At 42.7% G+C, this 19,334-nt stretch overlaps 1 protein-coding gene across 6 annotated transcripts in view; it reads left to right on the top strand.

Annotated features, from left to right (window-relative positions):
* Positions 1-19,334, top strand: part of ZCCHC17 (zinc finger CCHC-type containing 17) — a 60,925-nt gene that overhangs the window by 98 nt on the left and 41,493 nt on the right. For 4 of the 6 annotated variants that reach the window (XM_060621910.3, XM_060621909.3, XM_060621914.3 and 1 more), the window contains exons 2-3: positions 9,341-9,461; positions 16,405-16,462. In XM_060621910.3, coding sequence (XP_060477893.2) covers positions 9,396-9,461; positions 16,405-16,462 — 124 coding nt within the window. In that variant the 5' untranslated portion in view covers positions 9,341-9,395. Of the gene's footprint in view, positions 1-7; positions 131-9,340; positions 9,462-16,404; positions 16,463-19,334 lie in introns of those variants that run through there. The other 2 variants (XM_078452136.2, XM_078452137.1) reach the window with 2 other exon arrangements.

The following is a 19,334-nucleotide window of genomic DNA, read 5'->3' as shown; positions in this document are numbered from 1 at the left end:
AGTGGAAGGAAGGTCGGGGGTGGGTGGCTGCGGCATTTGGAGGCGGCGCCTCGGTTGTGTGGCCTGAGCCTGGCCCTTGTCAGCTGAAGGTTTGCAGGAGGCATAGGCGGGCCCGGAGTTCGCCGCGCCGGTAGGTAGCAGCGTGGGTTCCGCTTCTAGGCTGGGGCAGATCGTTGGGGTCTTTGCGGCCGCCTGGGGCTCTCGACGGCTGGCTTGTTTGTCCAGCGCCTGCAGTGTAGAACCCTGTGCCGGACGCTCCCAGGGAGGAAAGGCCTGTCTCCCAGCTCCACCAGGTTCCTCTATGGCTGAGGAGGCCGGCTTGTTTCTACCACTGATGGTGCAGCCTTGTACTAGGGCCTGCTTGTGCCTCAGAGAAACAGAGATGAGGGAAATGTCTGACGCCTGCTTCTCCTGAGTACGGTCTTGTTGAGTTTTGGATTCATACGTGGGAACCAGGTCTCCTCCTTAATCGTCCAACTGATACTTATTGTGCAGAGCCTTGGGTACATTGTGAACCAAACATGGTCCCTGACCTCAGGGGCTTGAGTCTGGTGGTGCAAACATGTAAAACAATGATCGCACTAAGAACTGTAAAATAGTGCTGCCTAAGAGAGGGGCCTGATGTTATGCGTGCCTAAAATAAGCAGAAAGGCATCTGTGAACAAAAGGTGCCTGAACTGGTAACCTAAAGGGAGAATTCTAATTACTTAGATCAAGAGAGGAAGGCAGAATATTCCATCTAGAACAGCATGTGCAGGGGCCCTGTGGCAAATGACTAAAAGGCAAAAAGAGGCCACTGTGGCCAATACAGAGGAGATGAAGGAGAGTCTGGTACAGGATGCAGCCGGAGGGGGGTAGAGGTGCAGAAATCTTACTGTGAGAATGATGGGAAGCCACTGGATGTTTTTTATGGGGGAGGGGGGAGGTGGTCTGGTGGGAGAGTGGCTTGATCCCTCAAGCTCAGTAGCATGAACAGATAGGAGGAGAGATAGGTACAGATAGACTACTTGGGTGAGAGCTATTAGCAATGAAGACTGAGGTATTTGTGCAACTGCAGGAACTGGACAGTTTTCTAGAGATATATAGGAGGTAAAATTAGTAGGGTTTAACAATGGATTGGATTTAGGGAGTGAAAGGAGAGAAATCAAACTGCAGGTCCTAGGTTTCTGGCTTATGCAACAGGGTAGTTCTTTTTTTGGAAGAAGAAGAGGGAGGTGGTATGATATCCAGGAGGCAGTTTGAAATATGGCTTTGGAACTCAGAAGCGAGTTTTCGGGAAACATTTACTTGGGAATAATTGCATATAGGTGACAATATGAGCCGTAAGTGTGGGTAAGAGAACCTTGAGTGGTCCCAACTTGTAATGGCCAAGAATGAAAGCATGAGTCCACAAGAGAAACACAAGAGCTATAGAGGAGGACCAGAGGAATGTTGCCTCAGCAGCAGGAAATGGTCTGTGTAGTGGTGCCTGGCTGGTCCAGTCGGTAGAGTGTGCCAACTGTTGATCTTGAGGTTGAGAGTTTGAGCCCCATACTCGGTGTAGAGATTGCATAAAAATAAAATCTTTAAAAAAAAAAAGATTCTGTGTTAGAAAAAGTTTCTGTGTTAGAAAATCCTGGGATTTGGGGCGCCTGGGTGGCTCAGTTGGTTAAGCGGCCGACTTCGGCTCAGGTCATGATCTCGCGGTCCGTGACTTCGAGCCCTGCGTCAGGCTCTGTGCTGACAGCTCAGAGCCTGGAGCCTGTTTCAGATTCTGTGTCTCCCTCTCTCTGACCCTCCCCCGTTCATGCTCTGTCTCTCTCTGTCTCAAAAATAAATAAAAAACGTTAAAATTTTTTTTTTAGGAAATCCTGGAACTTAAATAACATGAGAATTGAAACATGTCTGTTGGCTTTATCATCATGGAGCTTATGGTGTCCTTCGTGAGAGTTGGTGTGATGAGACCAGAAGCCAGATATGAGGCAGAGATTCAGGAAAGGAAATGGAGGCAGTGAATCTACAGAGTATTTTTCATACATAAGATTGTAAAGGAGAGGAGAGGATGTGGAAGCTGAAAGAGATGAGGGGTCACCAAGGATCCAACTGAGAGGGCGAAGGAGAAAGTGAGAGAGAGAAATTGGGTCATTGATCGTGTTGTGAAAACGTGGGAATGGATGGGATCCAAAGTACAGTTAGAGCAACCTTAGGAAGATGGACAGTTTCTCCAGTGAATAGAAAGGAAGAAGGAAATGAAGGCAGTAGGAACAGTCTGTTTGTATATTTGGTACTGATAAAATGAATTCCTTTCTCATGGCTTTTATTTTCTCTGTAAAGTAGGTGATGTGATCATATGCTTAGAGTGAGAGGAGATCAGAGATTTGAGAAGATTGCAGAAGGTGTGAAAGACGTTGTAGATTGTGGGAGAATTGTGTGACCAGAGGAATGTAGAATTGTCTTGCAGATTTAAGGTTGGAGATCATAATTTTTTTCTAGCAACATCAGGCTATTCTGTGCCGGCATGCAGAAAACATACCAAGGTATGGTGGTGAGGACTGTGGGTTTGACTTGCTCAGCGCACGTTTCTACCTCTACCTCTTACAAGGCAGCGCACATTGCCTTCTCTTACTGAAAATTCTGAGATGCCAAAAATGATTTCGTAGACTCCTTTGCACCTAAGGTGAGAATTGAATTTGGAACTGAGTTAGATGTGGAGACAAAGAGGGTGAGAGCCATCCAATTCTGCTGGCAAATTTCGTAGCAGAGCTGATGTCTCTTTAGTCACCAACTTTCTGGTTTAGTGACTTTCTGCAATGATAGCCATAACTGTCTTGATCATGGCGAAGACTTATTTTGCGGGTTAGGACTTGTTCCTGTAAGTTCTAACAGAGCCTGCTCCCATAGCCCTTCAAGTAATTTTGTAAGCCACATGATCCCTGGCGATAACTCCCTTTTGGCTTATCTTAGCTAGCACGGGTTCTGTTGTCTGCAACCATACTTCACTCATGCCAGACAGGTGAGCTGTAAAGACAAGGGCTGTAAAGCTGTAAAGACAAGGGTCTTTACAAGCTGTAAAGACAAGGGTTAAAGGGCGGTCAGGGTATTATTAAAATGATGGGCTATGGAGTCCAAGCTGGAGAGGGCTAACAGGTTGGAAGAAAGTAGAGGTCAATAGATTAGGGTTCTAATGAGGTCAAAGAACAGTGTTCTCTGCTATAGGACTTCCATTTATCCTTAAAGTCCTCTTCAGTTGTCACCTCTTAAACTTCCCTGTGTCCTCCAAACCCTTGGTCTCTTTCTTGTTTTCTCAGCACTTTGAACCTAGCCACTATTTTAGCACTGATCACATTGCATTGCAAATGGTTACCATTATCCTACCAGACTAGGAAGTCTGTGAGGACAGGGACTGTGTTGAAAGGGGTAGTAACAGTGGCCTGGGCATATGACCCTTGGAATGGCCTAGTATTTGTCTCTTTCTAGCCGTGCATTTTGGGCAACTTACTTAATTTCTGTACACAGGAATACCTACTTTGTAGAGTTGTTTTAAGGCCTGAAGGGAGGTTTATGAAGTGCTTACCACAGAACCTGGCATAAACATCGGTAAATGTGCTGAACTGATGAGTTAACAGTTTGAAGTAGGATTAAACGAAGTACTTCAGTATTTCAGTAGACAGTTCTAAATTTCAGTGTGCTAGACGCTGCAGATTTGGGGGGGGGGGGATGGATATGATACTGTGTAAGACAAGGGCATGCACAGAAGAATTTCACAATCTAGAAAGGGAAGAAAAAATGTCCATATGATTTGAATCCCATCATCATCATTCATAGCTTTGTAATCTTGAGTAAGTTACTTAGCTTCTCTCATGTCTTAGTTTTTTCATCTATAATGTGGCAATGATAATTGCCTATCTTGTCGAGTGGTCCGAAAGAGAATCAAATTATTTAAGACAAGTAAAGCTCTTAGGTTAACGTACAGCAAATAAATACTCGAACACTAGCTGTTGTTATCAGACGACTTGGAGAGGACCTCCAAGATTATTGACTAAGAACAGTGTGGGGTAGAGCGTAAGTACTGGTCATGGGGTTTCGTGCCAATGGCTAGCTGTAAGCAGCCTCTGTCAAGTCACTTGACCTCTGTTAGCCCTATTTTCAGTTAAGTAAAAGTAATGAGGTGAATGATTCCTTTTCATCTTTCACATTTTATGAGTCCGTTTTTTGTGTTTTTCTTTGCACTTTACTATTCTCTTTCCTGCTTTTGGATATTTTCTCAATCCATGACTGAAGTTCAAAAAGGAAGAAGCATCTGTCTCAGATAGTCATTCTATCAAGTTGGCGGGAAGGAGGAAGTTTGGCTACCATTGTGGCATTTGAAAATCTCCCCCCTTCTAATCTAGCCAACATATTGGGTGGAAGTTATTTCCTCTACATTCTTTAGACCAGAATGCTTTCTCCCTTCTTTCTTTCCCTGTTTGTTTGGCGTATAGTGAGGCCATTCACTCATTCAAAAACAAACAAACAAACAAAAAACCCACAAAATTTTGAGTACCTACTGCATACCAGATATGAGGAACAGAAGAGCAAATAAGAAATGATCCTTGGTTACATGTTTAGATGAATTAATCCAGACCCAGCTCATCATAGCCTCATCCATGAATAATGCCCTTCTGACGATGACTCCTCCTTGGAATCTCTAATGTTGGGACTTAGTTCATGTTAGAAATTCTCACAAGATTTAGATGTGCACTGTGAATTCTTTTGAGGCAATGGAGAATAGTGGTTGAGAATGCAGGCTCTGGAGTCATTCTGTCTTTGCTCATATCCCAGTATTTTTACTTATCAACTGATTCTCCTCTCAATTCATATGCACAGGTTAAAGATAAATTAAAATCCCTTTAACTCTTAGGGTTCTATCTAGTTATTATTGTTCTGTTACGACCACAACAAATCTAAATTCAAACGAACTTAACTACAACAACAAAAATCTTGGCCAGATCAGTAAGGTGACACATGAAATGAAGTTCCAAAGATGCCTTAAAATATCTTCCAATTTGGGGCGCCTGGGTGGCTCAGTCGGTTGAACATCTGACTCTTGGTTTCCTTTCAGGTCATGATCTCGCAGTTCATGGGTTTGAGCCTTGCATCGGGGAGGGGGTGGGGTGGGGTGGGGTGGGTGGGTTCTAAGCTGACAGTGTGTGGCTTGCTTGGGATTTTCTCTCTCCCTCACTCTCTGGCCCTCCCCTGCTCATGTTGCTTTTTCTCAAAAAACAAAAAACAGTATCTTACCAATTTAATATTGTTCTATGAGCTTCACGTTGCTTGAGAGAAGGGAGAGCAGGATGTTTTTCTTTTTTAATTGCATGCACATTTAAAAAAAAAAAAAACAAGTTTGAAATAGTTACAAAACTGGAGGTACAGTACAAATAACATTTTTTTATGAATCATTTGAGAGCTAAGTTGCTGACCTGATGTCCCATCATCCCTGAATACTTTAGTTTTCCTACAAACAAGGACATTCTCCTGTATAACCACACTGTAACTACTGTAATCAGAAAGTTAACATTGCATTACTTCTTCTAGTCTTTTTTTAAATTTTTTTTTAATGTTTATTTTTGAGACAGGGAGAGAGAGCATGAGTGGGGGAGGGGCAGAGAGAGAGGGAGACACAGAATCTGAAACAGGCTCCAGGCTCTGAGCTGTCAGCACAGAGCCTGATGCGGGGCTCGAACCCACGAACCGTGAGATCATGACCCGAGCCGAAGTCGGACGCTTAACCGACTGAGCCACCCAGGCGCCCCTACTTCTTCTAGTCTTTAGGCCCTGTCATCATTCTGGACAGCCCAATATGTGGACGCCATCATTACCCTGCTCCTTTTCACACTGGGTTGATCTTTGCAAATTTCCTCCTCACCCAATATAGGTTCTGACCTCACTCTGGGCCATCGTTCCCCTGCCACATCTCCCGTCCCCACACTCTCCTTGCTCTGTCCCTTGCTTTGGGAAGTGGGTGGCTAGTAACTGGGTCCCTGTTGCCTCCCTACACATTACAATGTTTAAAAAACGTTCACTTAAAATGAAGCACTTAAAGAAGATACTCTGTTTCTAGAATTATTGCAAAGCAACTCTAAATGGTATACCTCCATCTTTGTCAATTTACTTGCTCTTTTAAGTCTACAGATGTGGTCCTATTTGGACTGACTATATCTGTGTTTCATAAACTTTCTTAAAACAGCAGGACTCTTTTTTTCAAATGACATCTTATTTAGAAGCTTAATAGGTAAATCGGATCCAAGCAGAATACACTCCTGTACCCTTCACTCCTCCTTGCTCCCATGGTCCAACCCAAGGCGGGGAGGGCAAGTGGGAATTGGCAATAAACAGTCTCTTACTAATTACTGAAGAGAGACTACTGGCTCCCAACTGCTCTGGGAAGGACCTCCAGAAGTTGGTTTCTTTGGGGATGTGTTCCCCCTTCCTTTGAGGACTCTCCTCTGGTTGGTTGGCCTCCAGCCCTACTTCTTTGGCTTTCTTGAACCCTGTGGTCCCTAGATATTTCAGAGTTGACTGTTTACAAATAAACTCAAGTTGAGGAGTTTCTGAACAACCACCATAAAACTCTAGGTTTTTATAGGACATAATTTGAAAGAAAACATCAAGGTCCATTTTTAAAAATGGCAACCTGCTACTTTCCTGAAATTGTAAACCTGTTACTGTCATGTTTCCAGATTTCCCTCATTAATGCATGCCACTCTCCTTCTTGAAGAATCACATAGGGTTTCTCCTGTTCTGTGGCAGGAGCCAACAGGAGAGCTTTAAGTTATGTATTCCTACACTGACCACAGCAGAAATCTGTAAGAATCAACTTTAGATTTTTTTCTGGTTTTTTTTGTTTGTTTGTTTGTTTTTTTTTTTTTGCTCTTTCCATGACCTTTGTGTAGAGAGGAACAGGCTATAGACTAAGATGTTTGAGCTCAATTTAGGTGTCCTAGCTGCTGATGCCTCTATGGACTCTATACCTCACTAGTGCTCCAGGAGCTGGAGGAATTAAAGTCTCTTGATGGAGCCACTGGCCTCAGGTCAGTAACCTCTGTTTTAGGATGTGAGATAAGAGGTGCTAGTCAGAGAGAGGGGAAGACTGGAGATGAGCCTGCAGAGCTAGGAAGTGACAGAGGCAGGAGCCAACCAGGCTGTGATACTTGGATTTAACCTGTTTACCAGCCATTTCTCAAGAACTGACAAATCTGCCCTCATTCCATGTGCTATCAGTAGAGTAACAGAAAACCACGTGTGGCTGACCTAAGCAGAAAAGGGCGAGTTTATCATAAGGATACAAAGTTGTCTTATGGAACTCAAGGACAAGGATGTAGGAACCTGGGGATGATACAAGAACCAGGGTTTGGAAAGCTGGTGGGATCTCTTTCAGTTCTGTTTTAAGTGAGGCAGTGCAGTTAATAGACGATGCTATAGATCAGGTAGAGTTTCCAAAACCAGGACCCAGAGCCATCATGTGAAAGTGAGGGGTTGTGCTGGGAATTGAGGAGAAAAGAAAGTATTTGGTTATGAAAATCTAGGGAAAATAGAGGTTCAAGTCTTACTGTTGGCAAATGTAAATGGGAAAAACCGAACTGAGGGCAGTACCATTAGATTGATCTTTGTGTAGCACTGATTTTATTCGGCAAAGTGGCATGGTTAAAAGCCACTGGACTGCTAGTTTCCTCTCTGTTTAAAACCAGGAGACTGAGGTCCCTTCCAACTCCAAAGCTGTAAGACTTTCTTTCTTTTTTTTTTTTTTTTTAATTTTTTTATTATTTTTTTAACATGTATACATTTTTGAGAGACAGAAGACAGAGCACGAGAGGGGGAGGGGCAGAGAGACAGGGAGACACAGAATCCGAAGCAGGCTCCAGGCTCCGAGCTGTCAGCACAGAGCCCGACGCGGGGCTCGAACCCACAAACTGTGAGATCATGACCTGAGCCAAAGTCAGATGCCTAACCGACTGAGCCACCCAGACACACCGAAAGCTGTAAGACTTTCTACTCTGGCAGCATCAGCATCGTCTGGGAGCTTGTGGAAATGCACAGTCTCGGGCACCACCTCGGACTTACTGAATTGCAGTCTGCATTTTAACATGATTCACAAATAAGTAAAATTGGTGCGTACAAGTGTATATGTGTGTGTATAAATTACTGAAACATATCTTTAAATGACTGTTAATTAATGGTTAATAATTTCATGATTCCATTAAAAAACCTATATATGAAGAAATTTTAAAGAATATAAACAGAATTGAATGATGAGTGATTTTTTTCTTTATGACTGTACATATTATCATCTGAACTTTTTTTTTTTTTAATTTTTTAACGTTTTCTTAATTTATTTTTGAGACAGAGAGAGACAGAGCATGAACGGGGGAGGGGTAAAGAGAGAGGGAGACACAGAATCGGAAGCAGGCTCCAGGCTCTGAGCCATCAGCCCAGGGCCCGATGCGGGGCTCGAACTCACGGACCGCGAGATCGTGACCTGAGCTGAAGTCGGGCGCCTAACCGACTGAGCCACCCAGGCGCCCCTATCATCTGAACTTTTAAAATGAGCAAGTGTGTTTTTAGTTTTATAAGGAAAAAAATAAGCTATTGTCTCTTTTGAAAGTCACTTCAGATTGACACCTAGCGTGGTGTTTAAAAGCAGGCGGGGGTAGGGGGGGCACTGGCAGGTTTACTCGGTAGAGAATCCTACACTTGATCCTCGGGGTTGTGAGTTTGAGCCCCGTGTTTGGTGTAGACGTTACGTAAATAAATATAACTACCAGAACAAAACAAAACAAAACAGATGGGGACTCTGGTGTCAGCCAGAATTTGACTTCAGTATTTCCTAGCTTTTTGATGTCAAATAGGCCTAGTAATTTGACCTCTGGAAGCCTGGTTGTTTTTGTCATTTATATAAGAATACAACCTACATCCTGAGATACTGGATGTCCAGTGCTTAGCACAGTACCTGGATATAGTAAGTTCTTGATAACTGTTAGCTCCTATTGCTACTATCATTCCCTTTTTCAAGATTCAGTCTCTCACACGCACATCTCAAAAGCCTTCCCTTGACAAAAGAATAGTAATAATAGCAATTAGAAGACAAAAAAACAGACTGATGCCTTTGGGTAGGTATCAAATTGGAAAAAAAAAAAGAGAGAGAGAGAGAGAGAGCAAAGTTTCCACAACTTACCGTGATCACAGTGGGCAAGAGAGAGGTGGATGAAAGTACATGGTGTTAAATCTAATGCTGTTACTCTGTAGAGATTAGCTGTGGGTTATGTGCACATTTCTTCTTTAATGCAGATGCCTTTCATAGTGTTGTCTTATTTCTTTGTGATAGGACACTTGAATTAGCTTTACCAGAGGAGAAATGGAGGAGCCATAGAACATTAAGGATGAATTCAGGAAGACCCGAGACCATGGAGAACTTGCCTGCTCTCTACACTATTTTCCAAGGAGAGGTATACTCTTTTGGCTTGAACACCTACTCTTTATGTTAAGCATGGACTGAAGGTGAAAAGCTGCTGGGTCTGGAGCTCCTGTCCACTTGAGAATATGTTAAGCATTGCAGTTCCAACAGGAAGGACTAGAGGAGTATCTGGCTACCACTTGTACCTCCTCTAAGCTCCAGACTCCCTACTGCATACTTGACATCTTCATTTGGATACCTTACAGCGTGTCTAATTTATGTTTTAAACTGAATTTTTTCTCTTCTTTCTCCCTTTATTATCTCTTTCTCTCTTTCTAGAAATGTTTTTTGTTGTTGTTGTTTTAAGTAATCTCAACACCAGACGTGGGGCTCGGACTCAAGACCCTGAGGTCAAGAGTCAGATGCTTCACTGACTGAGCCATCCAGGGGCCCCTTAATTTTTTCCCTTTTCTAGCCAAATCTGTTCTTCTGGTCTTTCTCATCTCAGCAGATGCAGCCACTAGCCTTCCAGGTACCCATGCTAAACGTCTGGGTCTCGCCCTTCATTTCTCCTCTTGATTTGATTTTGATTTTGATTTTTCCTCTCCCTCCAGTCCGTCAGCAACTTGTGTCATTACTACCTCCCAAATGTATCTCTTATCTGTATACTTCTTTACCCCTATGGCACCTCATTAGTTCAAGCCCGCCATCTCTTGACCTGGCCTTACTGGGGCCCCAATGTCTATTGTAGTTCCTCTCCAATCTGTTCTTCCCGTTGCAGCCAGAATAACATCTAGAACAGATTGAACATGCTGCTTTCTCGCACTTCTAGGCTTCTCATTGTACTTGAATTCATCCAAACAATTTCATGATCCCTACATGACTTGGCCTCTGCTTACGTGGACAGTGTGGTTTTGTTTCATTCTACTTACACACCAGCCACACTGGCCTCCTTACAACTCTGAGTATTCTAAGCTTGCTTCCTTCTCAGGACTTTTGCATATGCTGTCTGTAACTACCCCACTCTCCCACCGACTTCTTTTCATGTTTTTGGTCTCAACCCTAGTGCCGTCTCCTCAGAGAACTTTGCCCCACCATAAATAAATAGGCTCACCCTGTATTTGCGTACTTGTGTAATGTCTGTCTTCCTCACAAGATACTCAGCTCCATGAGGACAGAGCCCTGAGTGTTTTGTTCGTGGTCGTGTATCTCAGTCCCAAGTAGGTGGGTAGAAAATAATAGGTGCTCATCACATCTTTGGTGACTGAATGAATGGTCGGCCTTTGAGGAAGAAGGCGTTGTATTTGGAGAGCAGACAAAACCTGGATTCCTGTCCTGGCGCTTTTACTTGAGACTGCCACTTACTCTCTTTGGGGCCTCAGTTTTCTCATTTGTTAAATGGAGATAATAACTCCTTCCAGAGGATTGCCCTGATGGTTCAATAAGCGGTCATCTGTAAAAACAATGCCTGAGATATAGTAGGAATTCATTAATGTTGTCTTGCTCTTCTCAAAGCAAAAGTAGAGCCAAAAAATTGTGTTTACTGCCTTATGAGTGCCCATGGTATTTTTACAGTATCATTCCTGTGGTATTCATACTTGCTTTATGGTTCACAAAAGTTTCATCTTCTAATAATGTAAAGCCTTTGAGGACAGACTTTGTGTCTGTCAGTCGGTTGTAGATAATCGTGGCTTTTGACTCCTGTTAAGTCAGTCCCGACTTGTAATATGAAGTCAAGATACAAAGGTTAATAACATTCTAGCATATAGGAAACTTCTGCTCTTCAGAGCCTTTATATTTTTCTTTAAGGCCCGAGGTATCTCCAAAGATCAGTGAGGTAGGTACAAGGGCTCAGGAAAAGGAAGTAGTAACACTAGAGATGAAATTGATTTTTCTGGCGACGAAGCCTTCATTTGTCACATGTTGCACAAAAGACAAGAGTGCTGTTCCCTTTCACAAACTGACTCAGATTTTTAAAGTGGCTGCTGACTGACAGCTTCTTAAATGACGTGGGACTTGAGTTAGTGTAGGGTTTATATATTTTACTATTAAGGATGGATGGGCTAGGAGAATATTTGGAGAGAACTTAGTAGTTCTAGCTTAGTATTTCAGGAGCACATTTTGAAAAATGATGGTTTAGAAGTGAACAGAATTAGGGAGAGAGAAGTTGCTTGATAAATCAGAAAGAAGAAACTATTTTTCAGAATATTCATCTACAAACATTTTTATTCTTATTTTTTTATTAGAGAGAGCACACGTGAGCGGGGGGTGGGGCGGGGGGGGGGCAGAGAGAGAGAGAATATCTCAAGCAGGCTCCATGCTCAGCATAGAGCCCATTAGAGCCCGTTGCAGGGCTCGATCCCATGACCCTGGGATTATAACCTGAGCTGAAACAGAGTTGCATGCTCAACCGACTGAGCTACCCAGGCGCCCCTTCATCCACAGACATTTAATGAGTGCCTGATATTTAAAAGAAGACCTGGTTACATTAAATTCTATTTATTTATGTATTTATATCTATTTTTGAGAGAGAGCAAGAGAGCACACGTGTGTGCTCAGACAGGGGAGGGGCAAAGGTGGGGGGACAGAGGGTCTGCACTGACAGCAGCGAGCCCGATGTAGGACTTGAACTCACGAGACACAAGATCATGACCTAAGCTGAAGTCTGAGGCTCAACCAACTGAGCCACCCAGGCGCCCCAAGACCCTGTTACATTGAAATTCAAAAACTTTTAAGCTTAACATATGTCAGCACTTTGACACACTCTGTCGTTGATTCTCTCCAACAAATTGTTAACTCTGTTTTATGGATAAGGAAACTTCTCTCAAAAGTTAAGTAATTGCCCAATGGTTAATAAATGGCAAAAACTGGGATTTTATTTTAAGTTTTTATTTATTTATTTATTTATTTATTTATTTATTTATTTATTTAAAATGTTTATTCTTGGAGGAGGGAGGAGCAGAGAGAAGGGAGACACAGAATCCAGAGCAGGCTCCAGGATCCAAGCTGTCAGCACAGAGCCCAACGTGGGGCTTAAACCCACGAACCGTGAGATCATGACCTGAGCCGAAATCAGACACTTAACCGACTGAGCCACCCAGGCGCCCCTGAAGTTTTTTTTTTTTTAATGTTTATTTATTTTTGAGAGAGAGAGAGCATGAGCAGGGGAGGGGCAGAGAAAGAGAAAAAAACAGAATCCAAAGCAGGCTCTAAGCTGTCAGCACAGAGCCCGATGTGGGGCTTGAACCCAGGAACCCGAGCCAAAGTCAGACACTTAACCAACTGAGCCACCCAGGTGCCCCTAAAACTGGGATTTTAAATCAAGTCCTCTCTCCGAGTCTGCTTTCTGCTAACTGCACCTGGGGTTGTCCACCTGTGCATAAATGCATGGAGGAACCAAAAGAACCCTAAAAGAACTCTTCCAACTGAATTGAGGTAGAGGAGGAAGGTAGACGGTAAATCTGGTTGTTCCACAATCCTTTGTTTCTTTCTCAGTTATGGCCCCTATCGCAGTGTCTTGTAGGATTGTTACTCGTGTACGTATTTGTCTCCTCCACTAGATTGTGAGTTACTGGAGGGCGAGGGCCAGGGTTGTCTCATATATCTTGGTAACTACTTCAAATTCACTTAAAAATAGGCTGAGAATTTTTTTTAAAGTTTTAATCTCACAGTACCTGACGTGGTATCTCGCCTGTAGGTGCTCAGTAAATGTGTGAATACAATGGAACCCAAGCCTCTCGGGACCAATCATCCTTGAAGAAACTGCTGGTGCAGCCTGTAACCTAGCACTTCTTCTCTGAGCAGGCTCAGCAGGGCTGGGAAGCTTAGCAACCCAACAGCTGAGAAGCCAATATTCGTCCTTCTCCCACCCTCGGAGAGGCATCTTAGTGCCCACGTCAGTGCAGCCTGGTAGTGGGTACAAGCATAGCAGTGGGAGTTGGGATTTGGCTCAGCCCAGCCATAGCCAAAGAAATGCGGACGGGAAATTGGTGTTGGTGAGGTGGAAATAGCATGGGACAAAGTAAAAAGGAAACTTCTGTTCTTGCTACTTTCTACCTTTGTGATTTCGGACGGGCAACTTAGGTCTCTGAGCCTCAAGCTTCTCATTCACATTATGGGGCTAACTAGTTCCAAGGCCAATGCAACCTCCAATCTGAAGATGGCAGATTCATTTGACCTGAGTCCTGACTTCAGCTGAGATAATTACTGAATTTTTCCCCCTGAGCTATTTGACTAATTATTCTTGGGACACCAGGCAGACTGTGTGATCATCTACAGCAGGTGCCATTCTGCTCATTGCAAGACTGACTGCACCCTAGCAGACACAGTGATGGAAACACCTGGCCCTGGAAATAGGCAAGAATGCCTTTGCCTGACTGAACACTTGGCTGCATCCATTCTGGAACACATTAACTTTTCCTTTTGGGAGAAGCCAAATTAAGGTCTGTTAATGATCTTTTCTCAAAAGATCGTAATGTGACACTGGAGTTTCAGGATTGAAAAGTGAGATGGTCTTAATTTACAGCAGCAAAGCGAGTTGGGCTCCAACTTCCAGATGCTTCTTTTAAGTTTGTGAGATAACTATGCCCTTTAATAATGTTGTTATGCAGTATGAAGCACCTCAGCCATCTTTTTAGAACTGTGGAGCAAAAGCCTTTAGTTGGTCCAGAAAGAAGAGATCTGCTTTTATTGTAATTAAAAACTTACAGTCTTGTCTTTATCCATGTGGCTCCATTTTATGGAAAACAACTTGCTCTGTGAGCTTGGGTAAGCACTTTGTGTCTCTGGTCTTCACTTTCTTTATTTGAAACATGATAGGATTGTACCAGCTAATGTCTAAGGTCCCTCCTTCAGTTCCACTTTACTTTGATTTCAAGTACTAGCATCTGCCTGGTTGTACTGCTTCTTTGGGACTGTCTGGTCCCTACCCCAGTGTAGCACATTCATCAGTACAGAAGAGGATTTTAGAACTTCTGGTTCTTAACCCATTAATGCTGTATCTTGGAGAGTTAGTTCAAGTGTCCATTTATAAAATGAGGTGAATGGGGATGCCTCGGTGGTTCATTCAGTTGAATGTCCAACTCTTGATTTCAGGTCATGATCCCAGGGCCATGGGATTGAGCCCCCTGTGGGGTTCCACACTGAGCGTGGAGCCTGCTTGAGATATTCATATTCTCTATTCTCTCTCTCTCTCTCTCTCTCTCTCTCTCTCTCCCTCTCTCCCTCTCTCCCTCTCTCCCTCCCCCTCCCCCCCTCCTTCCCCCCCTCTGCCCCACTTCCCTGCTATCTTTCTCTCTCTCCCAAATAAAATAAGATAAGATAAGATAAGATAGGATAGAATAGAATAAGATAGGATAGGATAGGATAGGATAGGATAGGATAGGATAGGATAGGATAGGATAGGATAAAATAAATGAGGCTAATGGAAGTCTTTTTCCATCCTAACTTTGAAGTGAGTAATGGTATTTGGTGGAGTTAGGGGCACTGACTGGACTAGACATCAAGGGATTTAGGTTCTGTGCCTTGTGTTTTGTTTCCACTAGTCACTAACCTTTTTGTGCATCGGTGTCTTGAACTATAAATTATTAAAAAGCTATAATTTATTGAATGTACATTAGGTGTCCAATACAGCTGCGAGGCACTTTATGTACTCATTTGTTATCTGCGGCAGGAAAGTGAATACATTTGGGAACTTAGGCCCCGAAAGGCAAGTGATGTTCAAGATCCCACAAGTCAGGAATGGCAGGGCTGAGATTGGAAGCCAATCGTTTGCTCCAAAGCCCATTCTCTTCCTACACCTGTGTTATTCTACCTCATCTGCAGCATGGAAACCTACCGTGTACGCTTCTGAAGATCATTCCCAGGAACAGATGAAATGTCAAATGTCACATTGCTTCTGTGTTAGAACTGTGTAATTAAAAGGAACCCGTGAGTAGCCCTAATGTAGTTAAGACTCACTGGGTTCAAATCCCAGCTGTGCTACCTCCTAGCTTTGAACAGAGTGAGTCACTTAGTCTGTCCATGCATAAGTATTGTCATCTATCAAGTGAGAATGGTAAGAGCACCAATATCATAGGGTATCACGAGGATTATGTGAAGCACCTTGAACAGCTTTTTACATGTAGCGAGCATTCAGTGTAGATTAGCAAAGAGCAGGGCTGCAGGGTTTGTCCTGTTCCTGCCCCTTCTCTTAGTTACTGTGAGGCTGAAATAGAGAGTACCCAAGATGAAACAACTAATTGAAGTCACTGAAAAAATGAAGTTTATAAGATTGTATTGAATACCTGATAAATAATAATGAATTAGGTGATAAATATGGAGTGTAGTGACAACTTTAATCCCGGTCCACGGGTTGGAGGGTGGGCTAGAGGATGGATGAGAGGTAGAGATAGAGTTTGGGATGATGATTTATCCACAAAAGACTTGGAGACAACTCTTTTTCCCTCTGATTACATCTTTTTAGGTTCTGCCAGATGTGTGTATATTGGCTTTTTCTGTAGTTGTCTTGATAAAACCCAAGGCTGGTTTGGAGTGAAATCGAGCAGGCTATATATAGTCTGGTTTGACTCGAAGTTTAGGAAAAAAGGATGTCCTCCATAATCCATCCCAAGTTATTTAAGTGTTAGGATTGGAGGCCTCAGTCCCAGCTAATGGAAAGTGTGACTAGATTTTTTGCTGTTTGTTCCTTTTCTTGAAATACTCCTTTGGGGATTTCAGTAGGTGTGGGACTTGGGCATCCCTAGATACTGTCATGCCATCTGACAACACTTCCATCTCACCAGCGTTCTTAACGTGTTCGCACATACCTGCCAGTCTGAATTTCATAAAGAACAGAAAGAATATTCGACAGAACGTAAGTTTAGGCAGCTTTGCAGCAGTCAGTGGCAAGTAGAAATTCAGGGAGACTAGGTTAAATGCCACAGAAGAGAGATTCTCATTTGTGTGACATTGATTCTTTTTTTGTTTTTTTGTGTTTTTTTTTTTTGTCTCTATAGGTTGCTATGGTGACAGACTATGGAGCCTTTATCAAAATCCCAGGCTGTCGGAAGCAAGGTGGGAGTTTATAACTTGAAATTCAGACCTCCCATTCCACTCTCTTCTGTCACACCCACCACATGCTGATTACAGACGCTCATTTTTCAAACAGTAGTTTTCTTTTTGTCTTTAGTGTAGAGATAGGAATATAGACAAGTGATGACAGTCCATGTTTTCGTAGGTCTTCACTCAGAAGTGCTCTCTGACTTGGTGGAGGGTGGGTATAGCTACTTGGGTTCACTTCCAGAACCAGCTCTTGCCTAAATTTCTCCTGTGACCCTAGGCAAGTCACTTGACCTCTTTGGTCTTACGATTTGGGGTAGGAAAAGCTACTTACACTCTGAGGCTAACATTGTGAGTTTTCTAATATATGGCACATGGAATGAGAATAGTGCCATAACCAATACAAATTTGATGTATCTATCTATCTATGTATCTATCTATATATATATATATAGAGAGAGAGAGAGAGAGGGAGAGAGTATATATATAGATATATATAGTATATATAGTATATATGTTACATAGATAAATATACATAGATACAGACGTATAGATGTATAGATATATATAGATATATCTATATATATCTATATATATCATGCTCTACGTTTTTAAAGTGATAGGTCTTTGTTGAACATTTTTTGAGACTCCCCTTCACATCTATAATCTTACTCGTTTCTTAAAATAATTGTGTTAAGTAGGAAGGACAAGTTCCACAAACTGGTGGTCTGCTTAGAGTGATTTAGCTAGGTAGTGGCACAGCCGGGTCTGGAACCCGTACCTCCTGCTTCCTAGTCTAGTTGGCTTTCTACCGTATCACAGTGCTAGTACATCCAAAAACTCAACTTGCTGGTTCCTCATGCTATAATAAATTAAGGATTTATCGAAGATTTTAATGTAAAAAATATAACTATAAGGATATTATTAGAAGAAAATATAGAATGATATTTGACCGGGCACCTGGGTGGCTCAGTTGGTTGAGCGTCTGATTTTGCAGTTCGTGGGTTCGGGCCCCACATCCGGCTCTCTGCTATTAGCACGGACCCCGCTTCGGACCCCTTCTCTCTCTGTCCCTCCCCCCACTCTTGTGTGCACCCTCTTTCTCAAAAATAAATAAACATTTATAAAGAAAAGAAAAGCAGAAATTAAAAACAAAGAATGATATTTGACTACATAAAAGTAAAAAACTTTCTCTCAAAAATCATAAGCAAAGTTAAGTTGGGAAAAAGGATTTGTAGCACACATGGCAAAAGACTAATAAAAAAAGGAGTAGGACAAGGGGCCAAGAATATGGAAAGAATTCACAGGAGAAAGAATAGCAACTAATCAATAAATGTCTTAAAAGATGCTCATTCTCAGGGTTGATTTAAAACTAACTTAGGGGCCTCCTGGGTGGCTCAGTTGAGTTGGTTAAGCGTCCAACTCTTGGTTTCAGCTCAGGTCACGATCTCACAGTTCATGATATCCAGCCCTGCATCAGGCTCTGTGCTGACAGCCTGGAGCCTGCCTGGGATTCTCTTTCTTCCTCCCTCTCTGCACCTCCCCTGCTCACAAGCATTCTCTCTCTCGCTCAAAAATAAACATTAAAAACAACAACAACAACAACAACAACAACAAAAAACTAACTTAAACTGTGGCACATCCATGCAATGGAACACCACTTGGCAGTAAAAAGGAACAAGAATGAAGTATCCGTGATGCAATCTGAATCAGTCTCTAGGAAATCATGTTGAGGGGGAAAAGCTAATCCCAAAAGGTTGCATACCTTATGATTCCTTTTGTGAAACATTCTTTTTTCTTTCCTACAGTGTTATTGAGATGTAATTCACATACCATACATTTCACCCAAATGTACAGTTCAGTGGTTGTTTGAATATTTACAGTTTTGCAGCTACGATCTAATTTGAGAACATTTGCATCATGCCAGAAAGAAACTCTATACCTGTTAGCAGTCACTCCAGATTACGGTCCCACCTGCCCCAGCCTTAGGCAACCACTAGTCTACCTTCTTTCTTTATATGTTTGCCTAGTCTGGACATTTCTTATAAGTGGAGTCAGACAACACGTGGTCTTTTATGATTGGCTTCTTTCACTTCGCATTTTTTCAAGATTCCTCCATTCTGAAGCATCAGTACCTTAGTTGTTTTTATTGCCGTTCCAAAATGTGGGATGTAATTAATAACCAGTTCTTCAGCTATCTGATTGGTTGATTCTCTGATGCCATCTGGGTATCCTACAGTTCAATTCAGTTCTGACACTGACTACCCAGAGGTAGCGGCAAACTCAACAGTATTTAAGGGCTCGATCCCATAAGACTCCCCTCACTTCAGATGCCAGTTACAATTATTGAGTCCCCAGGTTACCCACACTTCTGTCAGACTTGGCTACATATTTGGATGTTCCCACACCACCTCCCCAGTTTCAGTAATTTGCCAGAACAACCCAGAGAACACCAGAAATGTTATACTTACTGTTATAGTTTATAATAAAGGATACAAATGAATAGCCAAAGGAGGAAGTACATAGGGTAAGATCCAGAAGGGGCCCAAGTGCAAGAGCCCCTGTTTCAGTGGAGTTGAGGTGTATCACCCTCAGCACGTGGATGTATTTGCCAACCCAGAAGCTCTCTAGACCTTATTGTTGAGGGTTTTTTGTAGAGGCTCCAATACATAAGCATAATTGATTAAATTATTGGCTTAACTCCATCTCCAGCCCCTCTCTCCTTCCTGGAAGGTAGAGGGTAGGGCTGAAAGTTCCAGCCCTCTCATCACAGGATTGGTTCTGGTGGTTATCAGTCCCCATCTTGAAGCTTTCTAGGGGCCCACTAATAGTCTCCGTATAGCATAAACTTGGGTAATGCTGAAAGGGGTCTACGAATATAACAAGA

Source organism: Panthera onca, chromosome C1 (genome assembly GCF_046562875.1).
Source record: "Panthera onca isolate mPanOnc1 chromosome C1, mPanOnc1 haplotype 2, whole genome shotgun sequence".
NCBI lineage: Eukaryota > Metazoa > Chordata > Mammalia > Carnivora > Felidae > Panthera > Panthera onca.
Note: the sequence above shows the minus strand (reverse complement) of the source record. Positions and strands in the feature narration are given on the sequence as shown.